The following is a 22,778-nucleotide window of genomic DNA, read 5'->3' on the forward strand; positions in this document are numbered from 1 at the left end:
CCCTGTAAGTGCTGGGGCTCATCTCCAGCCCTGACCAGGGCTGTGCTGGAGCTGTACAGACAGAACAGCGCTGTCCCTGCCACATCTCTGCCCATGCAGGAGGAGCTGGGGCTCTCCCTCTGCCCCTGGAAGAGATCCAGGCGTCTCCAGGCTCAGCCAGGGCTCCAACTTGTCTCTCCATCTTCCCCACCATCATCACTGGGGTTGTTGGTGCTGGGAGTGGTTCTTAACCCCGAAATGCCTGGCTTTACCTGTGCTGCTGGCCCAGGGTCGTGCTGGGACAGGCTGTGACTGTCCCCTGAGCTGACACTGTCCCCGTGAGCACTGCGTGACTCATGTACCACAGGCTGCTCAGGGTTTAAAAACAGCACAGGGGTGCCTTTTCCCTGCAAGGATTTGGGTATTTTCAGGCTCACTTTTCCATAATTCTTCCTAAAATAATCTCCTCGGTTACCAGCAGTCAGCAGTGCCCTGCACTTGACTCCACGCACAGCCGAAGGTTCTCCCCTGCTCTGTGCTCACCCCCTGCCCCTTGGCAGACACTGTGGAGAGAGGAACAGAGCATTTCTCATTAGCCCTCTGTGTTTGCACAACCCCTCCTTCTGTTAGGGAATATTTTCCAGCCTGCAGTCCCCAGGGGAAAGGGACAAATTTAGGCTCCTCACAGGCGAACGTGCGTTATCTGTGCTCGGCTTCTCCAGAGCCTGGGCAGAAACAAACCCAGCCCAGAGCTGCCCAGGGGCCTTGCTTTGGCTAAAGGAAAGAAAATCCCCATCCCAGCATCCCTGTCAGAATGCCACGCTGGAATGAGTCAGGTGTTCATGGAAAAACTGTTCAGAGTAGGGGCAGGGTGGCTTTTACAGGGGAAAGCAAATTCAGCACAGCCCAGGAGGAGCAAAGTGCTTGGGAAAAGCCACGGGAAGCAGGGAGTCCATGCTTTGACATGCTCCATGCTCTCTCCCAGTGAGTTATGCCTATGGAAAGCTGAAATTGGCATTTTGACCATGTATACATGGAGGAGTCTATGTCAGGAGTGGGGTCAGGGACAGTGAGACAAAGCAGTGTGGAACATGGAATGTTCTGCCTGCATCAGGTGCTGCACAGACTGGGAATTCACACAGATTTGGGGTTAGAGGAGCTGGCTTTGGGATGGGTCACCCACTCCCTTGTACACACCTGCTGCTGGTCTAAAAATAGGGCTTTTCCAGGAAAACAACTGTCCTTGTGTGGGGAGTTTTTCCAGGAGCTCACACATGGAAGTGTGCTCAGCAACCCCCAGGAGAAGGAGAGCTGACAAAGCCTGAGGCAAGCAAGGAAATGCTGCAGCTGGGAGCTCAGAGCCTCCTGGGGCCCTGCTGAGAACATTGCCGCTGTTTGGGTTGGGTTGGTTTTGTTTAAACTCAGTCATACCTGCAGCAGGAATTCCCAAAGGACCCCACATGCCCCAGGTTCCTGTGGGATTTCAGCTCTGAATTCATTTCTGTGTCTCAGAATGTCCCAGTTTAACCTGGGGAGGAGATTTTGGGAAGTTCGGGGCTCTCTGTGTCACAGCAAGTGTTGCACAGCTCTGTGTGCCTTCGACTGGTGACATTTCCTTCCTTTCCTCTTTGCAGAAGAGGTGAAACCGTACCCAGCAAACGGAGTGAGCACCACGTACCCCGAGTCCCGCTACACCTCAGACTACTTCATTAGTAAGTCTCAATTAGCAGTGTCAGTTATCACCCTTGCCATGCCTGAAGCACCTGTGAGCAGAGGTTTGTTTGTACCACAACAGGACTGCGCCCTGCAAAAGGGAATGTTGTGTTTCCAAGGGTTTAGGGTTGATTTGGAATCCTCCTGGACTTTTTGGTGGCTGCCTTGTGTGCCAGCATCTGATTTCTTCAAGCGCTATTTGTTTGAAGCTGTAACTCAGCAGATTTTGAAAGCAGCCTCAGCACACCTCAGTATTGGGAATTGTAAAAACCCTCTTAAAAAAGGGAGGGAATGGGGGGAAAGGCTGAATTCTGGATTGCCAGGGAGGAGCCTAGCAAGGAAAGGGATGAGTCTCCACCTGCACTCCTGCACTCCCCACTGCCCTTGCTTTGGAGATGTTCTTCAAGGGCACTGGAAATCTGGGAGATATTTCATGAACCAGCAAAAAGCCTAACTGACCCAAAGAGGAGAGTTTTGGATGAGGTGTGAGGGAGAAATCCTTCACTGTGAGGGTGGGCAGGCCCTGGCAAAGGGTGCCCAGAGAGATTGTGAACTCTCCCTCCCTGGAATTGTCTCAGGCCAGGTTGGACGGGGCTTGGAGCAACCTGGGATAGTGGGAGGTGTCCCTGCCATGGCAGGGGTGGGATGGATGAGCTTCAAGTTCCCTTCCAATCCAAAACCTTCTGGGATTCCATGATTCTGCAGATGGAGATTCCAGGCTCTGGCACTGGGGAGAGGTGGCTGTGCAAGGACTCACCTTTCCCAGCCAGCAATGAAACATTTTTACCCTGTTGCTCCTTTGCTGAGACTCCACTCCCCAGGGTTTTCCAGCTTTTTCCTTCTGGCAGCTCCCCTGGGAGGAGTTTGGCGCAAAGCACATTGAGGACGGTCGGGGAGTGTCTTATTTCACTAAATTGCTGCATTTTCAGACCCCCTCTGTGTAGCTTCTGGACCCCTTACCCAAAGCAGTGCCCAAGGGAGGGGGTGTGGGATGCTCTGGGTCCTTGGGGTGGTTTGGGCAGGCTCTGACTCCTGCTGTGCCCCCAGGTTACGGCATCGAGCACGCCCAGTGCGTGCCCCCCTCCGAGTTCTCCGAGCCCAGCTTCATCACCGAGTCCTACCAGACCCTGCACCCCATCAGCTCGGAGGAGCTGCTGTCCCTCAAGTACGAGAGCGACTACCCCTCGGTGCTGCTGCGCGAGCCCGCCCCGGACGCGCTGCAGACCGACTACTTCTCCATCAAGCAGGAGGTGGTGACCCCAGACAACATGTGCATGGGCCGTGCCAGCCGAGGTAAAGCTGGGCTTAAACCCGGGCCTTGCGGGGAAGGAATGCGGAGAGGGTTTCTAGGGTTTAACAGAAGGTTTACACGGTATGTGTTTGTAGGTGAACTGGGAGACAAGAAATGCTGAGTTAGAAATGCCATGGAAGAGGACAGATATTGGTGAGAGAGAAATTGAACTAGAAAAAGAGTTTTAAAGGATAGCTTTGTAAATAAGACTAGACACTTTGGAGAAATAGAACGATGAAAGTTCTAGAAAAAGGTATTGTCCGACAGGGGCTGGCTTGGATTCCTGCTGTTCTCACCCTCTCTCCCGAGGGAATGGCTCTGGGAGCACTGGGGGAGCTGTGCAGTGCTGACACAGTCCTCCCCCAACACATGCTGGCTTCCCTGGTGGCTCTGAGCCCTCCCTGCCCTTCTCCCCAGGGAAAACGTGAGGAAGGCTCTTTCTTTCCTCTGCTGCCTGTTTTTACATCCTCTGCAGAAAGGACACGTTTCTGGTGCTGTGCCTTGATGTCGAACCTGAGTGAAATTTAACTGAGCTTTCATGTTATTAGGGAGGACAAACTGCTGGGTGCTTGTAGAAATCCCATTTTTAGGAGCCCAGGCAAATCCCCACAAATTCTTCACAAGTTCTCATCAGGAATTGCTGTTGAAGGCTCTGACGAGTTTTGTACTCTGTGATCCAAAATCTTTGTCCATTATGTCCAGGGATTTGATGGCTGCTTGTATGAAATACTTTGCTGTAGCCAATTCCTGAGCTTGGTTCCGAGGTGCAGATGTCAGGGGCTGGGGCAGCAGCACAGCTAAGGACCCCCCAGATGCTGCACCCCAAAGAGTTATAGGTACATGATTCCTGTTTGAGGTGGTAGGATTTAAACACCTGAACACTTTGGAGGATCTGAGCCCAAATTCCTTCCCAATTAATGTTGTGAAACTGGGAACACGTGGTGCCCAGGTGTGTGATTGCTTTGTGATCACATCAGTGATGCCAGGCTGGGGATGTGGCTCTGCCTCTGTTCAAAGCAAAAAGCTGAATCCATCGAGCTCAAAGTCCCTCACAAGTGGGATCATTATCTCCAGATTCCAGGTAGGGAACCTGGGGCACAGGAAAGAGATGTGACCTGCCTGCCATCCCCTAAAATGGAATCCAGGTGTCCCCAGCCCCAGAATTCGTTACAGTGACGTGGTGCTGTGAGCCAGGCTTGATGTGCAGCAGTTAAACCCATTTATCCAGAGAGCTGAGGATGATCTGCCTTCCCAGGAAAGCCAGAGCTGCTTTCCAGGCTGCATGGCACGTGCAGCTCATTTGAACTTCCTCACTCTTTTTCCAGGCTGGGAGAGCCAATTACAGGGAAGTTGTTTTTCTTGCTCTTGCCTCTCCTTCTGAGAGAGGTGACCTGAGCCAGAAGGGCAGCAGAGTTTAATTTTGGGGAAACTTCTCTTTTTGGGGTTGTTTTTCTGCCTAAATTTCAGCAATGTCTTTGCCTTTTCTTGACCTTTTCTTTAACACAGGTGATTTCATCATTCTCACAGTGCAATGGTTCAGGGAGCCTTTTGCAACTGTACCCTGAGCCTCTTCTCAGTGGCAAACCGAAAATGGTTTCAGGGGAGGGAACAGAGAGCCCTGGCTGCTGCTGTTAGCAAAGACCTGAACACAGATTGCAAGAGGCTGTGCTCACACCAGTGCTGCATTTCAGCCGTGGAAGGGCCTTTGGGGGACACAAATCCTCCCAGGGGCAGGGGAAAGCCTTAATATAAAGCAGAGCCCAGTTAATTTATATTTATGTCTCTCTTTACCTTGCACTGTCTTACAAGGTTAGGCTGACTCAAAGTCAAGCCCTTCAGCATCGCCTCAGGGTGAAGGTTTTCCAGACACTGTGGGGCCTTTTCCAGGCTTTTGTGGGGCCTTTAGGAGGAAATGTTGGGGTCCCACAGGAGTTGTTTCTCCCTGCCCTGTCAGCGAGGGCGGCTGGTTGAGAAGTGGAGCTGCCAAACTCATTTAAGCTGGTCCTGAGTAAGTGCAGGGCGTGATTGTTCCAGCTAGGTGGAATTTAGGTGAATTTTCAATGGATTGACACAAATCACATCTCTGTCAGGTTTTAATTCCTTTTCTAAATGAGCCTGTGCTGCAGGATTGCTCAGGGAATTGGTTATGCCAGTTAATGTACGCACACAGAGCAGCGTTGTGTTCTCCTTAGCAGGATTCGGGGAAGGACTGGAGCATGAAAATCCTCAAAAAAACAAAAAGAAAATAGAAAAGAGTTTGGAACAGGGCTGTCCCAGCAGAATGAAGGCAATGGATCCCAGCTCCCAATGATTCCAGGCCAGCGATCAGGGCAGGCCCTGCAGTGGTTGAGTCTTTTCACAGCAAGTGCTCTTCAAACTACAACACAACAAATATTTGGGGGTGTGTGCCAGCGCCCTTCCACGTTCCCTGTCTCCTGGGATTTGCCTCTGGACCCGGGCTGTGGGTAGCTCTGCCAATGGAAATTTCTCCAGGAGCTCTTGCACAATCCCAGCAGCTGTTTTTAGCTGGGTTTGGGAAATTAGTGAACTTGAATGATCCTGTTAGCTTGTCAGGAAAGATGTTGAGCAATCAGTGGAGTAGGGAGATCAGAGGCTTCAATTTCAGTTTGTTCTTTGGGGCCTTTTTTAGCTCTGTTTCAGTACAGGGCTGGCTCTGGGGGTGTAAATCAGCACTGCTGAGGATCTGGCCTCTCATGTTCTGGCTTCAACTAAAAATACCCCAGAGAGTGACTTTGACACAAACCAGCTGTGCTCACCTTAGCAGAGCTGGAAAAAGCTGCTGGAGCTCTCAGCCATTGGCTCTGCTCCTCCAGCAAACCTGCTGCTGGCTGGGGATTTGGGGCTGGCTGGAACAGATGGCAGCAAAAGGCTGCTGTGTAGTTTGGGAAGAAGCATCCACATTCAAGGAGCTGGGTGTGCCTGAGCAGTGTTTGAATGGGGCTGGCAGATGTAGTGGGGATTTATTAGAGATCTCCAATATCCTTCAGCAGCAAGAGAATCACTGAAATAAGAGAATCATGGATAGGTTTGACTTGGGAGGGGCCTTAAAGTCGGTTCTACCTCCTCCCCTGGGCAGGTTCACCTTCCACTGTCCCAGGTTGTTCCTAGGCCCATCCTTGGCCTTGGACACACCCAGGGCTGGGGCAGCCACAGCTTCTCTGGGCACCCTGTGCCATGGCCTGCCCACTCTCTGAATAAAGAGGTCCTGCAGTGCCCATGTTTAGGCTCCTGAGCTCAGTCTTGAGTATCTAAAGTGAATTTTGTGTCTGAAATTGCCTTTTGGAAATGAGGGACCGTTTCCAGCCAGCCCCAGGCACCAGTCTTGGGTAGAGAAGCCAGATTTGGGTTTTTCCCTTGTCTCTCTCTGCCTTGCAGGGCTCAGCCCTGCATTGGGTGGCAAAGGTAAAAATACTGCAGCTCTGGGCTGTGTTTACTTTGGAGATGGGATGTAAAGGAACAGCATCAGTTGCCCTGTGCCTGCACAGTGCACAGGTGAAGCAGCCCGTGCTGGCCAGGGGCAGTGCCCTGTGCTTGCCAGGGGAAGCAGCCTGTGCTGCCAGGGGCAGTGCCCTGTGCTGCCAGGGGCAGTGCCCTGTGCTGTCAGGGGCAGTGCCCTGTGCTGGCCAGGGGAAGCAGCCTGTGCTGGCCAGGGGCAGTGCCCTGTGCTGGCCAGGGGAAGCAGCCTGTGCTGGCCAGGGGCAGTGCCCTGTGCTGGCCAGGGGAAGCAGCCTGTGCTGGCCAGGGGCAGTGCCCTGTGCTGCCAGGGGCAGTGCCCTGTGCTGCCAGGCCTGTCTCACCTGCTGCGCCTCCCCCAGGTAAGCTGGGAGGCCAGGACTCCTTTGAGAGCATAGAGAGCTACGACAGCTGTGACCGCCTGACGCAGTCCTGGAGCAGCCAGTCCTCCTTCCAGAGCCTGCAGCGCGTCCCCTCCTACGACAGCTTCGACTCCGAGGACTACCCTGCCGCCCTGCCCAGCCACAAGCCCAAGGGCACCTTCAAGGACTATGTGCGGGACCGGGCCGACATGAACAAGGACAAGCCTGTCATCCCTGCTGCTGCCCTGGCTGGCTACACAGGTAGGGCACGGTCCTGGCAACCCCTCTGTGCCCCCCAGCCCCTCGGGCAGCACCTCCCCGTGCCCAGGGACAGAGTCTCGGGGCACTCTGGGCTGCCCCACTGGTGCAGGGGTGTGAGGGAGGGTTTGGGGTGTCTGGGGTCAGCCCAGGGCAGCATCTCCTTGGAGTGTGGCCATCCCACACATCCCTCAGCTCATGGGGGATGTGGCACCTGGCTGGGTACAGGGCACTCAGTGCCTTTGCCCCTGGCTGGCTGTGGAGGAGCTGGGGCTGGTTTGGCTCCTGAACAGGAGGTGCTGCAGAGCCTCCAGCCCCTGTGCTGGGGACTGATGGGCTCTTTGTTGTGCTTCCCCCCTGGGCAGGAGCAGGCTCAGCTCCAGCACTGCTCTGTGTGTGGGGATGGATCCTCTCCCTCTGGCACAGAGGAGGCCTCGCTGTACCTTGGTGTGAGGCAGGGATGGGGCACTGCCAGAGCCATCCCAAACATTTTCCATTCCCTGTGCTGGGAGGGATGAGAAGGTGATAGGCCATGGAAACTCTGGCTCTTTATGACAGCCCTTCAGCAATCTGGCATCTCCAAGGAGAGAAACTTGGTGGGATGGGACTTCCAGCTAAAGCTGAGCTAATCCTTTCCAGCCCTTCTGTGCCATGGCTTTTCCCTGTGCTCTGAGGAAAACTCTGGGCAGCCTCCTGCCAGTTGCCCTGGCTCTGCACCTTCAGATCTGTCCTGCCCCAGCTGGGAGCCACTGGTGGAAAGAGTTTGTGGCGATAAAGATCATGCCCAGGTTCAGAGCAGATCCTGAGGCGCGGCTGTGCCCGAGGGTCCTCCCACGCACGGCTCATCTGGGGCTGACACCGAGCTTTGTGAGGGTGGGAGAGGTGCAGGGGGGAGGAAAGGTGGGCAGATAATTTTAGGAGTGTAAAAAAGGAAGTGGTTTGTTGCTATAGCTTTAGTTAGAAATGAGAGCTCAGCCCTGCCTGCTGAATGAGACTCGGTAGAGTCCATGCCAAATATGAGAGTGCTCTGCATTCCTGAATGGACTGGGGCTTGGGGTGTGCTGGGGAGGGAGAGGAGGGACTGTGCCCTGGGGCTCATTCTCTGCTGTGCCATGGAAATCGATGTTCCTGAGAAAAGAGACCACTGAGCACAAGTTGCTCTTTTCATTCCTATTTTTATTCCTATTTTCTCCTGGCAATGCCTTTCCCTGTGGCACCTGGAAGTGCTTTGAGTATGCAGCAGCCCAGGATGAGTTTGAACAGCTGGGGAAACCAAGGCACCGAGGTGCTGGCAAATTCTTTTCCAAGCTGGATATTTCCCTCCACGTTTGCTGTTGCTCATGGAAAAGAGTTCAGAAGAGTCACCCCTGGAGAGAGGCGAGGAGCTGAAGTCAGTGGCTGGGCCCTGTGTTTTTCCAAGGAATATGAGCACCCCAAAGGCTGTCCTTGGAGCTGTGCCTTCAGGAAGGGGAGACTTGGGTTTATACAATGCCAGAGCACAATTCCAAACAGTTTCCTCTGTGTAACATTTTCCCTCACCTCATTTCCAACCCCTCTTGGAGCTGGGAAGAGAATCCCTTGGCCCAGGCACTTGGGTGGGATCAATAAGTGGGAAGGCCTGATTTCTGTATTTATTTTTGAATTGCTTCACTTGATAGGCTTTAAATGTGGAGAGGAAAATCTGGGATCACTGGGAAATGCTTAAGCTGGAGCTCTGTTTGCCTGCTCCAAAGGCTGCTGAGCAATATTCAGGGGTCCAGCCGGCAGAGCCAGCTTTCGCCATTGGGAAAGGGCCTGGGACAGGTGATCCTGGCAGGCAGTGGCTCCAGAGATGCCCTCTGAGCCATTTTAAAGCCCCAGACCTTTTCCAAGCAAAGGGAGCCAGAGCCGGGTGACTGTGAGAGCAGGGCCTGGGGAGAGCGAGTAGAACATGTCGGGTTTCAAACTGGAGGAGAACTGGGCGCTCCCCACTCTCTGGGTTTGTGTCAGCGAGGAAAACCCCACTCAGGCTGCCCACTGAGAAGGGCTGGAGGTCTGGCCTGGGCCAGCTGAGCCCAGAGTGGGGACTCGGGCAGGGCTCAGAGTGGGGACTGAGGCAGAGGTCAGGCCTCTTTGTGCATTGCTATGCTTTACTCTTACTTTACTCAGGGGAGGAAGTGCTGTCTGGCAGCCAGAGCAGAGGAACTCAGAGTCTGGGTTCTGCTTGTGGCTCTGCCGAGGAGGTGGAGCCTCCCAAGGAGCAGAGCAGGGCTCTGCCAGCCCAGGAGCCCAAAACACTGAAACCTTGGGGCTCCATTTCCCACCTGAGGACTCCCCCAGCCCCAGCCCCAGCCCCAGCCCCCTCCTCGTGGTGGCCCTGCTGGATGTGGCAGGGTGAAGAGGGACATGGCATCCCTCATCCCCAGAGCTTTCTGTCCTGACTTTAAGGACCTGACGATCTTGTTCAGGTTCTGTTGGCAGGCTGTTTCTGTGGTGCCCAGGGAGGTGGCCCCAGCAGATCTCTGATGGTATCTGCCCCAGAGGCGCGTTTTGGGGTGAGAAGGTGCATTTTGGCGGAAGCTCCGTTTGTGTTTGATGTGTTCTTCACCCAGCTCTGAGCGGCCTTTCAGAGCTGCCTTATCTGCCCCCACATCTTGACCTATTTTAACAAGTTGCCATGGTTGCTCACAGAGAGGTTGATGCAATTTTCTTATCTTTTTTTTGAAGGAGAACTGTAATTGCTCAGGAGTTGGTGAACTTCAGTTTCCACTGCTGCAGGGAGGGCCAGCCCTGGACACCTGGGTTTGGAGCTTGGACAGCTTGAATTTTACCTGAGGGCACGGCTGGAGCTGGGCCAGGGCAGGGCAGGCTGGAGCTCAGGGAAAGGTTCTTCCCCCAGAGGGTGCTGGCACTGCCCAGGCTCCCCAGGAATGGGCACGGCCCCGAGGCTGCCAGAGCTCCAGGAGCCTTTGGACAGAGCTGCCAGGGATGCCCAGGGTGGGATTGTTGGGGGGTCTGTGCAGGGCCAGGGGCTGCACGGGATGATCCTGTGGGTCCCTCCAGCTCAGGAGGTTCTCTGATTCTGAGATTCCACATTAAGCCAGATTTTATTTTCTTTGCCATGACACAGAGTGCAAACATGAAATCCAGGCAAGGGATGGCTCGGGATGTGTGTTCACTGCTAAACCTCACGCTGGCTCAGCTGAGCTCAGTCTAAGCTCTGTGGTTCAGCAGCAGAGCCATGTTTGGTGTGAGTGGGCAGAGATCCCTGAGCGCAGCTGGGCTAAAATGAGCCCAGCTCTGCCTCCACATGCCCTGGGGCTGTGCCTGGGCTGGATCCTGAAGCCTCTGGCGATTCCCATGGCCACCAGCATCCTGCAGGAGCCCTGGCTCCAGGTGGATAAACTCAGCTGGATCTCTGTGCCCTGTGTTGGTGTTTGCAGCCCGTGCTGCCGCTCCCCTGGTGCTGCAGGGCCACAGGAGGCTCAGACCTCGCTGCTTCACTGTGACTGTTCAGCACTGAGCTGGTTTTGGGTTCCCTCGAGCAGCTGTGTGGTTTGGCAGCCAAGTTTTGGGGTTTGTTTGCTCTGTGGTGGCCAGGACTACCACCCCGGGGCTTTCCATGCACGGTGTCAGTGCTGCGATGGCCCAGAACTGCTGCTCCACATCACTGAGCACCCAGCAGGGCCATCCCTCGTGTTCCAGAGGGGAGGGGAGAGGGATGGGAGAGTTGAGGTGAGTGCACACCGAGCCCTGATCCTGCAGATGCAGGCTGGGGTTGTATGGCTGCTGCTGCCTGTGCTCTGCTCTGGGCCTGCTTAGGGAGGTGCTGATCTGTTAAAGTCAGTCCCAGCACTTAAAGAGTTAATGCCCCTTCCAGCTGATGTCACCCATGCCCTGAGTGCCCCTCTTGAGCGTCCCTGTTATCCTGCTGGGCAGTAGGACTTCAGGAGGCCCTGCAGGAGCAGCCTCCTTCACAGGTGTTATCCCACCCCAGCACTCTCTCCGCTGAGCTGGACCTGCCCAGGCCAGACCTTGCTGAGCCTCGCTAGCAGCACCCACGGGGCTGTGCCATGGGGCCCCGATGGCCTCAGCCCCGAGCAGCGTGTGAGCTGGCCGTGCTGCAGAGGCTGGAGCCTCCCCAGGCTGTTTGAGCGATGCTTATCTGTGACCCAGCAGTGAAAGCACAGCTGCTGTTTTGCAAGAAAGCCGAGGCGGTGCCAGGGAAAGTGGGTCTCTCTCAGGACAGCTCAGGTGCTGCTGCCCCTCCCCCTGCTGCTGTGCTCTGCTCTGGAGCCTCGAGATCCCCGCCGTGCTCTGGCCATCAGCACCCAAAAGTCTGCCAGCAGCTGCCTTCCTGTGCCCTCTCCTGCCTCACTCCAGGGCTCTGGCTGTCCTTGCCTTCCCTTCCCCAGCCTGTGCTGCAGCATTCCTGGATTCCAGCACCTTCCCTGCCTGCACAGCTGGAGCAGAGTGTCCATGAGGGCATCTGCAGCCAGGGCACAGGAGCTGGGGAATGCAGGCACCCCTTCCTGTGCCCAGCAGCACAGCAGCTCCTCTGGCCCTGCTGGGATGCAGGGGATGGAGTCACCCTGCTCCTCCTGGCTCGTGTCCTTCATGTCCTGCTCCTTCTGGCTCAGGTCCTTCCCCTGCCCTTGCAGGTGGCTTCAGGGTGACCACCCAGCAGCTCCTGCCCACTTTTGATTCAGGCACGGCCCAATGGGCTCAGAGCCCTTCTGGCCTCCCCAGGGTGGGGACTCCAGGGTGGCACCAGGGCCGGTTCAGTGGCTCCTGCCCCACCTGCCAGACGTGCAAACGAGAGCAAAGCCAGCCCCACGAGACGCTGCCCAAGCGTGGCAGAGCTCAGCTCTCCCCAGGGCTCCTCCAGCCCGGGGGCAGCAGCTCGGGCTGGGTCTCCTGCAGACACGCAGCTGGTGCTGCTCAGCAGCTCATGGCCTGCAGGACTGCTGTCAGGGAGTGACACTGACCACTGGAGCTCACACAGCCCCTGGAGCTCTGCCAGGTGCCCCTGGAGTCAGCCTTGAGTTCAGGGACAACGCTCTCAGGCACAGGGTGGGACTCTCGGGGTTGTCCCATGCAGGGCCAGGAGCTGGAGTCGATCTGTGTGAGTCTCTTCCCACTTGTGAGGTTCTGTGAGATCAGTCCTCCCAACACCCCCTTCCTGAGAGCAGAGGAGCTGCAGCAGGGAAGCAGCTCTGGCCTGGACTGGCCCCCAGGCTGCTCTCCTGCCTGCAGTCATGGCCATGTTGCTCCCTAAGGAAGGAGGAAGGGGCTTCCTGGGTCCTTTCCTGCTTTTTCACACTTGTTCTTTGGAGATGCTCCATCCAAGCTCCGCCACTTTGCAGTGTCTGATGCCTGCACCAGCCTGGGCAGGAGCTGGGCAGGAGTTGTGGGAACTGCTCTGACAAGGGAGGGATGGGGACCAGCACTCCCGACACTTTGGGGGATCTGGGGAGCGTGGTGCCATCCAGGGGGTGGGCAGGCTGGGCAGGTGAGTGGGGCAGGGGCTGTTTTGGAGCCGTTGCCAGGGCTGATTGTTTTGTGGGGTTGGAACCACAAACCGCAGAGCGCCAGGCAAAGGTGCCTCGCTGGGGGTTGGTAGGTGGGGTTTTTTTTGTCTTCTTGTCTTGTTTGAACCAAGGGAAACAAAACAGAGGCCGTTGGGAGGGGTGGATGTGTAAAACTGTCCCGAGAGACACGACAGGGCTGGGGTTGTGCCCTCCTTGTGCCGTGCCTGTCTGCCCCAGCCGGGTGGTGCCACTGTCACCGTGCCACTGGAACGGCCCCACCCGTCAGAGTTTGGTGTCCCCGTGGCTGGGAAGGAGGTGGGGGACCTGTCCTGACCAAGGAGGGATGGCACAGGGATGGCGTGGCACCAAACCCTTCGCTCTGGGGACACCATCAGGGCTTGGTGCTGAGGAAGCTTGGTGCTCGGGGCTTCCCAGTTCCCACAATTCCAACTGACACCCGGCCCAGAGGAATATTTTCCCCCTGACGCCGCAGAATTCCTGTGGTGTGACAGTCCCTGCTGAAGGACCCTGTTCAGTGCCACCAAGGCCAGACAGGGCCCCCATTGTGGGTGCTATTTTTAGCAGCCCCGTGGGTGCAGGAGGTCGTGGCGGGGTGGGAGGACACCCTCACCCCTCTGAGTCCTCCCCTTGTCTTTTGTGGAGCAGGGGCTGCCCCCAGTCCCCAGCCAGGGCTGGGTCTGCTCTGGGAAGCCCTTGGATGTGTGTGGAGGGAGCAATGCCATGAAAGCTGCCTTGTGCCCCTCCACCTCACGCTTGGAGCTGCACCCCAATCCAGGCTGTGGGAACAGGGGGTGTTTTGGGATAACCAAGGCAGCAGATGCCGTGGTGGGAGGCACCCGCTGGCCTTGGGACAGCCTGGCTGTGTGGAGTGGTCCCAACCCATGGGATCCCATGGAGTGATCCCAGCCTGGCATCCTGATGGGGATTTCCAGCCCTGGCTGGGGTGAGGGGAGCACAAGGGATGGAAAATGGGCGCTGCTCCCAGCTCCTGTGGATGAGGATGTTTGGGTGCAGGGACAAGCCTGCGAGCTTGCCCTGTGACACTGAGGGGAGTGGCATTGCTGCATGAGCCACCTTGAAATCCCATGGGAAGATATTCCCTGCTCCTTGCTGGCTGCAGAGTGGCTCATTTGTGGAGCTCCCCCTCCCAGCACTAATTACAGCTGCAGCAGATGATGCCCTGACCCCCAGCACTGCTCCCTGCTCTGTCTCCTCGCTGCCAGCGCTGATTTGGGGCACAGGCCTGGGCATGTGCCGGGGTTTGGCTCCTGCCACCTCGCTGCCATCTCGGAGCAGTGCCACATCTGCCAGGCTCCACTGCCTCCCCCTCGGGCAGGGAGGGGGTGTTTACAGGAGCTGGGACATGCCTGGAGCCCTGCACAAACACATTCCTCACATAATTGCCTGTCCAGCGAGAGGAATTTGGGGTTTTACGCGTGTCCTGCAGGCAGCTCAGAATAGACCTTGGGAATCCCTGTTCCAAGGATGACACCACTTCCTTGGAAATCCCAAAATACCCAGCAGGGTGGCACTGGGGGCGGTGGCAGGAGCCCTACCTTGCTTGGTGCAGAGACGGCAAGAATTCTTGGGTTTCCCAGCACCTCTTCCTGCCAGCTGGCAACCAAACAGGAATGGCACTGGCCACTGGCTCAGGGTTAGGCTGGAACCTCCAAAGATCCTGCAGGGCCAGGATGGCCCGGGGGTGTTTTGAGGGCATTTCCTCACCCAAGAACCCAGCACCCAGGTGATGAATTTCCATGCCTCTTATTTTGGGGAAGGAATCCACTAAAAATCCTTATTCTGCAGCTGGGCAGGAGAGAAATCAATGGGAGGGGATGGACCTGGCCTTGGGCACTTGGGCTGTGTCTCTGTTTACTCAGTTTGGGTGTTGGATGCTTCCTGGCTGTGTGTGGGGAGTTGGTGTAAGGCCAGATGGGCCAAGAGAACTCATCCCCTTGGGAATTCACCTGTGGAAGACCTCAGGCAGCCACTAAACCCTTTTCCCAGTGTTTTCTCTGCATTTAGAGCTCACTGCTGTAAATAGACCTGGAGATGTGGTGGCACTTCAGGCCAGGCTTTTCACTCCTCCCTTTCAACAAGAGGCGAAGGCGTCATCTGAATTTCCTCCCTCATTTTGGCGTGGATAATCCAGCTCCATCCCTACTGGAGAGCGTGGCTGTGGAGTCAACATCTTGGCAAGCTCCAGAGGAGCGGCAGGCCGGAGCCTTTCCCCGCCGAGTCCCTTCCCCTTTCCAGCAGGATGAGCCGGGAGCTCCCTGCCCTGCCCTGCCTGGGGCTGTGATAACCCCCGGGCCTGGCGCTGACAAAGCCCTGGAGAGGTTCCACAGGGAAAACACGAGGGAAACAATTTGCGAAGGGCTGGATGGGGCACGGCCATTCCCGTGTCCGGGAGCCAGCTCTCTCATTTCATCCTCCCCAGCAGCTTTGGAGTCATTTTAAACTTTGTGGAGAAGGGGAGCATCCCTCCCTTCCCTCCGTGGGTTATCCCACAGCCACAGCTCAGACAGCATCCATTGTCATTCCTGGAAATAGGCTGGGCTCCATCCCTTTTTCTGAGCCCAAAACTCATTTTTTCCCTGCTTGAAGCTTTGCTCAGTGCTGTCAGCACTGGGATTACCCCAGCTAATCCAGCCTGTGCAACTCCCTGTGGGATAAATAATTTCCTCTGTCCTCTGGCTGTCTCATTATAATTATTGTCATTATTAATGATCTATTCCAAGTGGGGTTTAAATCATGGCAGGGTCTCTCCCAAAACACCCTACCCACAGCTAAGTGCAATATTTGGGGTGTGGCCACATTTGGAAGTTGCTCATCAAAGAGATTTTAGCTCCAGGGCTTCTCCTCTACCTTGGATTGGGACACAAGCCCACGGGAGAGATAAATATTTCAAAACTTCTCCCTGACTCCAGCCAAACCCCGCCGCAGGCTCTCACCGGGGGCACCGGGACAAACTGGTGATGGCCCAAGTGAGAGATTGGAGGGGAGGTGGAGAGCAGGTGTGGAAGGAGAGGTGGAATGCCCATGGCATGGGATGCTGTGCATCACCCTGTGCCTCTCCAGCAGGGTCAGGGGAGCAGCAGCCACAGGGAGGTTCTGTGTGGATTTGCTGAGGCTGTGCCAACGAGGAGATCCTGGGCTGGGGAGCTCTGTGTGCCCCCGCCCTCCCCACCAGCCTGCAGAGCCCATTCCTGCAGCAACACGCCCTGGAAAGAGGCCAAGGAATTCTCGTACCTGGGTCCCCCTTATCTCGATCAGCAGCACAGAGCAAAGAGTCACGCTCGGGAAGCGGAGTCTGCCGGAGTTCAGCCGTGGCCGGCGGCTCTTTGGCACAGAGGGGTTGGCGCTGCTCCGGTGCCAAGGCAGTGACTCCTCCTGTTTGTGTGCCAGAAAAATAATCCTATTTATGTAACTCCACGTGAAGCATTCCAGGGCATGAATATTCAGCTCTTCCTGCAAACAGGAAGCTCTGTTACCTGTAGGGTTTAACTCCCAGCTCAGCTCCTGCCCTGTGGCTGCTGGTTGCTCTTTTTTGACAGGAGAAGGCTTTATTTTACACAGTGAGCACCTTTTGTATGGGAATTTCCCCCCTCTGTGATGGAACAAACTGTGCTTTTTTTGGCATTAATATCCCATGTTTCCTTTGTCTTTCTAGGCAGTGGACCCATCCAGCTGTGGCAATTCCTGCTGGAACTGCTCACTGACAAGTCCTGTCAATCCTTCATCAGCTGGACGGGCGATGGCTGGGAATTCAAACTTTCAGACCCAGACGAGGTAAAGTGCCCTGGAATTTAGTGCACAACCCAAATTCCTCAGAAATATTGGTGTGGATAAGCCTCTCCTCCCTTTGGGCAGCCACTTTGTCCTGGCCTTGGGTACGTTGTGAGGAACCAAGGAATCAGAGTCGAACTGGAAGTTTGTTGAAAACTGGGATGCAGTCACCTTTTGGAAGCAGGGGTTTGTGCCCAAAGTTGGTGGGAAGTAAATGGAGCACTTTAGGAAGAGGAGCAGTGGCAAAGCTCTTCATATAGGCTGGGTACAGGTGAGGGGTAACTGTCTCCTGCTTTGGGGAACAGGTGGGATCTTTGTCCCCTCCCCTGACTGGAAGGTGGGGGTTGGTCTCTTCTGCCAAGTACCAGTGACAGAACAAGGGGAAGTGGCCTCAAGTTGCCCTAGGGAAGGTTCAGGTTGGATATTAGGGAACATTTCTTCATGGAAAGAGCTGTCCAGCCCTGGCACAGGTGCCCATGGAGTCCCCACCCTGGAGGGATTTAAAAGCTCTGTGGATGTGGCCCTTGGGGATGTGGATCAGTGCTGGGCAAAAGTTGGACTCCATGATTGTAGAGGGCTTTTCCAGCCTAAATAATTCCATGAGTGGCTGGAGCCTGCCTAAGTGCAGAAGTGACTGGCACTGGGCCATTCCGTGTTGGTGTTATCAGGTTTAGAAGTGGCAGAAGGTGGAGGAGGAACCTTGGGAAAGGGGTGAAGGACTTGGGATATGAGGATATATCTGGGGCAGCACATGGAATTACCCAGATAAATCCTCATGGGGTGCTCTGCCGTGTTCTGCCACTGCACAGAGGTTGGTTTTCCCAAGCATCAATTCTTAATGATGAGCAATTCTGTGAATTCTGTGAAAATCCTCCCCCTTCCTGCTGGGAAGGGAACATCCACACGGACATGCCAATCAAGCCAGGCTGACCTTTCCTCCCCATCCCTGCTGCCTGCAGGTGGCCCGGCGATGGGGCAAGAGGAAAAACAAGCCCAAGATGAACTACGAGAAGCTGAGCCGCGGGCTGCGCTATTACTACGACAAGAACATCATCCACAAGACGGCGGGGAAGCGCTACGTGTACCGCTTCGTGTGCGACCTGCAGAGCCTGCTGGGCTACACCCCCGAGGAGCTGCACGCCATGCTCGACGTCAAACCCGACGCCGACGAGTGACAGGGACACGGGCACGGCGCTGTCCTCCGGGAGAGCCCACGGGACTTGTTTGGTGGTTCTTTTTTTATTGATTTTCGCTGTTCTTCTGCTCGTTTTTTTCTGAGGGCCGCTCAGATTTGAGGCTTTGAGGATGTCAGGGGAGAGGGGGGAGGAAGAGGAAAACTTTGGGGAAGGATGGGCTTTTTGTTGATTTCCCAAAAGTTCCAAGACAGACTTTTCTGGGGGAAAATTCTGAGTTTTGAGAAAGCCAGGAAAATGTAGCTCACTTAAAAAAACCAACAATCCCCTCCCCACCCGGCTGTTTAGAAAAACATGCAATGGAATGGATCCCTTTGGTTGCTCTCACACAAACTGACAGGTCAGGAATGACAATATTCCTGAGGATTTGAGGAATTTTAACTTTTTTCTCTTGGAAAACCAAAATGGGTGAATATTCTTGCTTTGGGGAGGGGCAATATAGGAAAAGACCAAGAACTGTTGTTCTTGTTCCATCACCTTTCTGTCCATTGTCTTCTTTTTCTACAAGAGAGAATTTTTCCTAGGAGGGATCAAGACTTTTTTATTTTTTTTAAAGTTTTATTTTATTAAATTTTGTGCCAGTATTTGTTTTTTTTTCCTAAATAGTCTTAAGCTCTAAGATGGTCTCAGTATTGCAATATTGTGTGTGTTTGTTTCTGTTCTGCCAGCAGAGAGTTTTATCCCAGGGAGAAAAAAAGAGAAAAAGGAGGAATTAGTTTATGTAGACCCCACTGGAGAATTGGAATGCTGGGACTGGGATGGGAAGGAAAATGAACTCCTAAGTGGCTCCTGTTGATGCTGGCTGGGGGTGCCACTCCTGTTTCCAGCCCCACACGCTGTGCTGATAATGCTGGTTGAAATCCCTGCTTTTTTTTAATGTCTGGCTGCACAAATCCTCTCAAAATTTCCACGGAAAATGTCTTTTGGCATTTTCCAAATCACTTCTTTTGCTCAATGAACACTTTGGTGCTTACAGAAATTTTTTTTGGGAGGGGGAAAGGAGAGAAATTCCCATGTTTTCAATGTGGTAAATGGAAAATATGCAAGTTAATTGAGGGGGAAAATCAGGAAAAAGTTCAAAACCCAAAGGGAAATGCTTTTTCTTCCCTGTTTCAAGCAGCTCTGTCTTTATGGCCGTGTGTGGGCACAGCAGAAAGGAAATTGTCCCTGCAAATGGGCTCTTTATGGCTCTTGGGCTGCTGCTCCCAGCAATCCTGTCAGGGTGAGAGTGGCACGGAGCACGGTGTCACCAGGGGTGGCTGTGGGATCAGGCCCAGGGCAGCTGCTCCCTCTGGCCTCCAAACCCTTCCTGCAGCTGGTTTTCTGGAGGGGTCACTCCTGCTGTTCCCTGCGCTCCCTGGGATGCTCTGGGCAGGCTGAGGACAAGGTCCCACCACCCTCAGGGGCAGTGGTGGGACTTGGAGGGTCAGAGGCTGTTCCCATATCCCAGTACAATCCCAAAGCCAGATCCCCTCAGATTTGGCCTCCCAAGGGAATCTTTCACCCCCCCCTGGGTGTTTGCATTTAAAGGCAGCATTTTGTACTTAACCAAAATCCCTTCTCTGAGTGTCTTGGGGCACAGAGTTCATTCCAGAGGTACTGGACAGCTCTGGGAGTTGGGGTCAGAGCCTTTCTGGAGGGGCTGAGGAGTGATTCCTGCCTGATCCCAATGGATGGGGTGGCAGGACAGGGATCTGTGTAAAATACCCAGAATATTCACAAACCCCCCTCCCCACAGAGGGGCAGAGCTGAAGGGGAGCCCAACCCCGAACTGATGCCCAGAGGTGCTGGGCTCTCCTGTGCCTCTGGAGCAAGGGGACCCAGCACCTTTGTATCCTAAAACTGGGCATTTTAGGGAAAGTCAGCCCCAGAATTGCTGTGTCCTTACAAAGGTGGAGCTGGAGGGAAATGGAAGGCCAGGAGGGAGCTGCTGCCAGGGGGTGGAAGCAGAGGGGGCCCAGGAAGGGAGGTTGTTACACTCGGGTGCTGCGGGTTGTCCGAAGGAAAGGTGGGATGGAGGGAAAGGAGGGAAGAGGGGATGGAGGAAGGTGAAGGGAACCCCAAAGGAGTAAAGGGACACTGCCCACGGAGAAGGGGATCTCAGGCTCATCTCCTTGGGCAGGCAGGGAGGAGGAGGAGGATGGAGGCAGCCTGGCCAAGCTGGAGCAAGGAAAGGAAAATTGGGATATCATGGATGAGACCCCCAGAGGTGAGGCTCTGGGACAGATCCAGCCTGAGCCACAGCTGGGCAGCTGGCCAGGGAGCCAGGAGAGGTGTGAGGGCACAGAGTGCACAGGGAGGAGCTGGCAAAGAGCATCCCAACAGCAGTCAGAGGGGTTTTGGGATGTTCAGGGTTGCTGCAAAGTGCCCTGAGCTTGCCCATCATGGGTCACTGCAATCCCCCTTGCAGCCTTAGAAAGGGACTCCCAGACATCCCAGCCCCTGCCCCTGGCATGGGCCATGTCCCAGGACATCCCTCCTGCTTTGCTTGGATGCTTCAGCTGAAAAAGAAATAGAATGGGATAAAATTTCCCTCCAATAGAAGGAATTGCAGGTTTGGCTACAACCTCACACCCCTGCCAGGCTAAATCCCTCATCCCCTGTGCTTATTCCAGGTTTCCAAGCTGAGCCTGTGTGTTCCCAGTGATTCTGGGGAGATGGTTAAAGGTAAGGAAGGGTGAGCCAGGGGAAGCAGCTCTGGATTTTTGGAAGAAGCCTCTGGCTGGAGTTTCCCCATTGTTTCTCCAGCCCTTTGCCCTCCCAGCTCACAGCCTGTGAACAGTCCCAGACACATCAGCTCCATCATTTCCTATTTTCCTTTGCTTTTATTCCCATTCTAGAGGCCATCCCAGAGATGGGTGCTGTTTATACACTGGAAATGTGCAGATTTTTCTTTGTTTCTTTTGCTTTGGTTCCTTTTTCCTTCTGCTTTTCATTGCTGCCTTTGGCAAGGGCTGTGCTGAGCCGGCCGAGCTCAACCCAAAGCCTCTGAGCTCCTTCCAAGTCCACGAAAATTTGGTTAATTCCCACCTGCTGGCCCAGAAGGATGGATTTGAGAGGGATGATGGAGATCTGCCAGAGCTGGGACTCCTTCCTGTGCTGCTTCCTCCACACAGGAGTGAATTTCCCCCTTGCAGACACTGTTGGAAAAGGGGTCATTTTGTCTTGGTTTGGAATGTCTCAGGTGCTTTGGGTGAGAATTTGGGATATTTTCTGTGTCCTGGTCATTCTCTGCTGTTTTCATGTGGGGTGGTGTTCCCCTGGCCCCTCTGGCAGAGCCTGAGCCCTGCTTGCAAACAGTTTTGGGGCCCTTGGCAGTTGATATTTGGGAACTCAAAAATAAGGGGAAAAACCCCATAAATGACAAAACCACCCCAGTAATGACAAAGCCCACGAGCGCTTTGCTGCTGCCGGTCCCTCTCCATCTCCATGTGTGGGATCACCATAATAACCCTTGGACTCTGGGGTGTGTCCAAGTGGAGATCCATGTCATTCCCACACTCCCACCATCCCCATCCAGACGGGATTGTTCAGGGGGAGAAATAACAAAACAGGGCAACAAATAAAGAGCAATGTAAAATTTCACTTTCTCCTGTCTTCCCAAAGCAACACCTCCTCCAAAAAATGGTCCCAGAAAGCAGCAGTAAATCCAGATGCTGCAGGAAACATCTCCACTTTCTAAGTTTTGAGTTTTTGGAGGGGTTTTCTCCAAGGTTTTAGGATTCAGTTGCTGGTTCCTTGTGAACATTGCAAAACTGGGATACCTTGGTGTGCTCTGCTCCCTGCTAGGGTCTGTGTAACACCCAGGAGCTGTTGTCTACATTCCAAAGAGGTTTAAATAAAGGATAAATCTATGTATACATATATGTTATAATGGAATATCTCCAGGAATTAACTGCCTCAGTAAAAAAAAAAACAAACAAAACAACAAAACAACAACATAAAAACAAAAATAAGGAAGTCTTTTTTTGTTTTATTTTGGTTTTACACTTTTTTTTAAGCTGATAAACTTAGAAGAAGTAAAAAAAAAAGAGATTGTTATATTGTGCTGTTTGACTATTTTCCAACGTGTATTTTCATATAATTTATATTTTTTAAAAGTGGGAAAAAAAAGTTTAAAAGTGAGATTTAAAAAAAAAATAAAAAAACAAGGAAAAAGCAGGTGCTTTTTTAAAAAAACCTGAGCTGAGGTAGCTTAGAGATGTAGCGATGTGTGTGTGTGTCCGTGTGTTGTGTCTGGTTCCGTTTGGTTTTTTTTAAAGGATTCAAAAAAAAAATAAAATCCCTCCTCCATTGAATTCCTAGAGAAGGAGGGGATTGGTTTTGTTTTAATTGCTGATGCTGGCACATCATTTTGCTGGAGAGTTTTTTATATACTGTAGCCTTATTTCATATCGTATTTTAAACCATGTGAAATTAAGAAAAGAATAATTCCTAACCCTTGGTGTCCGTGTGATTATTCCTTGTTTTTTCTCTTTAGATTTGGGGCAGAAAGTGGGAAAACAATGTAGAAAATCCATCAATTTCTCTGTTTTGCCCATTACTGAAGTTGGGGTTTTATGGGAAAGAAGGGCCTGGCTGACATCATGGTGGGGTGATGCTCCCCACAGCTCCCTCTCACTTTGGGATCGTGGATCCACACCAGGCTTTCCAAACCCTCTTTCATCCAAGTCCTTGCTGGGAGCGTGGGGTATCTGTGGTTCACCAGTCCAAATGAGCTTTGAGAGGGGCATTTTCCTCAGCAGGATCTCAGGGAACGGGTGTGGCCACCTCTGCAGGTCCCGTGGCCACCAGCGGGGAGCTGTGCTGGGAATTCGCTTTCCTCCTGGAGACCTTGGGCTGTGGCCCATGGGGAGGAGAAATCCACCTTGGTCCTCTCCAAGTCCTTCACCACTGTGCTTCAGATCCTGGAAAAAACCACATTTGGATCCTTTATGGAATGTCCTGGGTTGATACCTTGGGTTTTGAGTTTTCCTGTTCTGTTTTGGTGTGCAGCTTTTAACTTTATATTCAGTAAAAGAAAGGATCTTTTCACAGGGTGGTGGAGACAAAGCAATGCTATTCCAGCTGGAGACTCAAGGACAGTCTCTTCAAACTTGAGGCCCAAAGCATAAACAACATGAGAAGAGGAGGGCGGGCAAGCAAGCAAGGAGAATGAAACTTCATCATTTGAAGCTATTAATTGGAC

The 22,778-nt window shown here is 53.8% G+C and overlaps 1 protein-coding gene across 2 annotated transcripts in view; it reads left to right on the plus strand.

Annotated features, from left to right (window-relative positions):
• ETS1 (ETS proto-oncogene 1, transcription factor) overlaps positions 1–22,028 on the plus strand; it is a 77,052-nt gene extending 55,024 nt beyond the window's left edge. The window contains exons 6-10 of one of the 2 annotated variants that reach the window (XM_038161676.1): positions 1,614–1,691; positions 2,740–2,985; positions 6,820–7,080; positions 16,282–16,400; positions 17,357–17,572. In XM_038161676.1, the coding sequence (XP_038017604.1) occupies positions 1,614–1,691; positions 2,740–2,985; positions 6,820–7,080; positions 16,282–16,400; positions 17,357–17,572 (920 nt within the window). Of the gene's footprint in view, positions 1–1,613; positions 1,692–2,739; positions 2,986–6,819; positions 7,081–16,281; positions 16,401–17,356 lie in introns of both variants that reach the window. The other variant, XM_038161675.1, reaches the window with a different exon arrangement.
• Positions 22,029–22,778: the final 750 nt, after the last annotated feature.

Source organism: Motacilla alba, chromosome 24 (assembly GCF_015832195.1).
Source record: "Motacilla alba alba isolate MOTALB_02 chromosome 24, Motacilla_alba_V1.0_pri, whole genome shotgun sequence".
Lineage (NCBI taxonomy): Eukaryota > Metazoa > Chordata > Aves > Passeriformes > Motacillidae > Motacilla > Motacilla alba.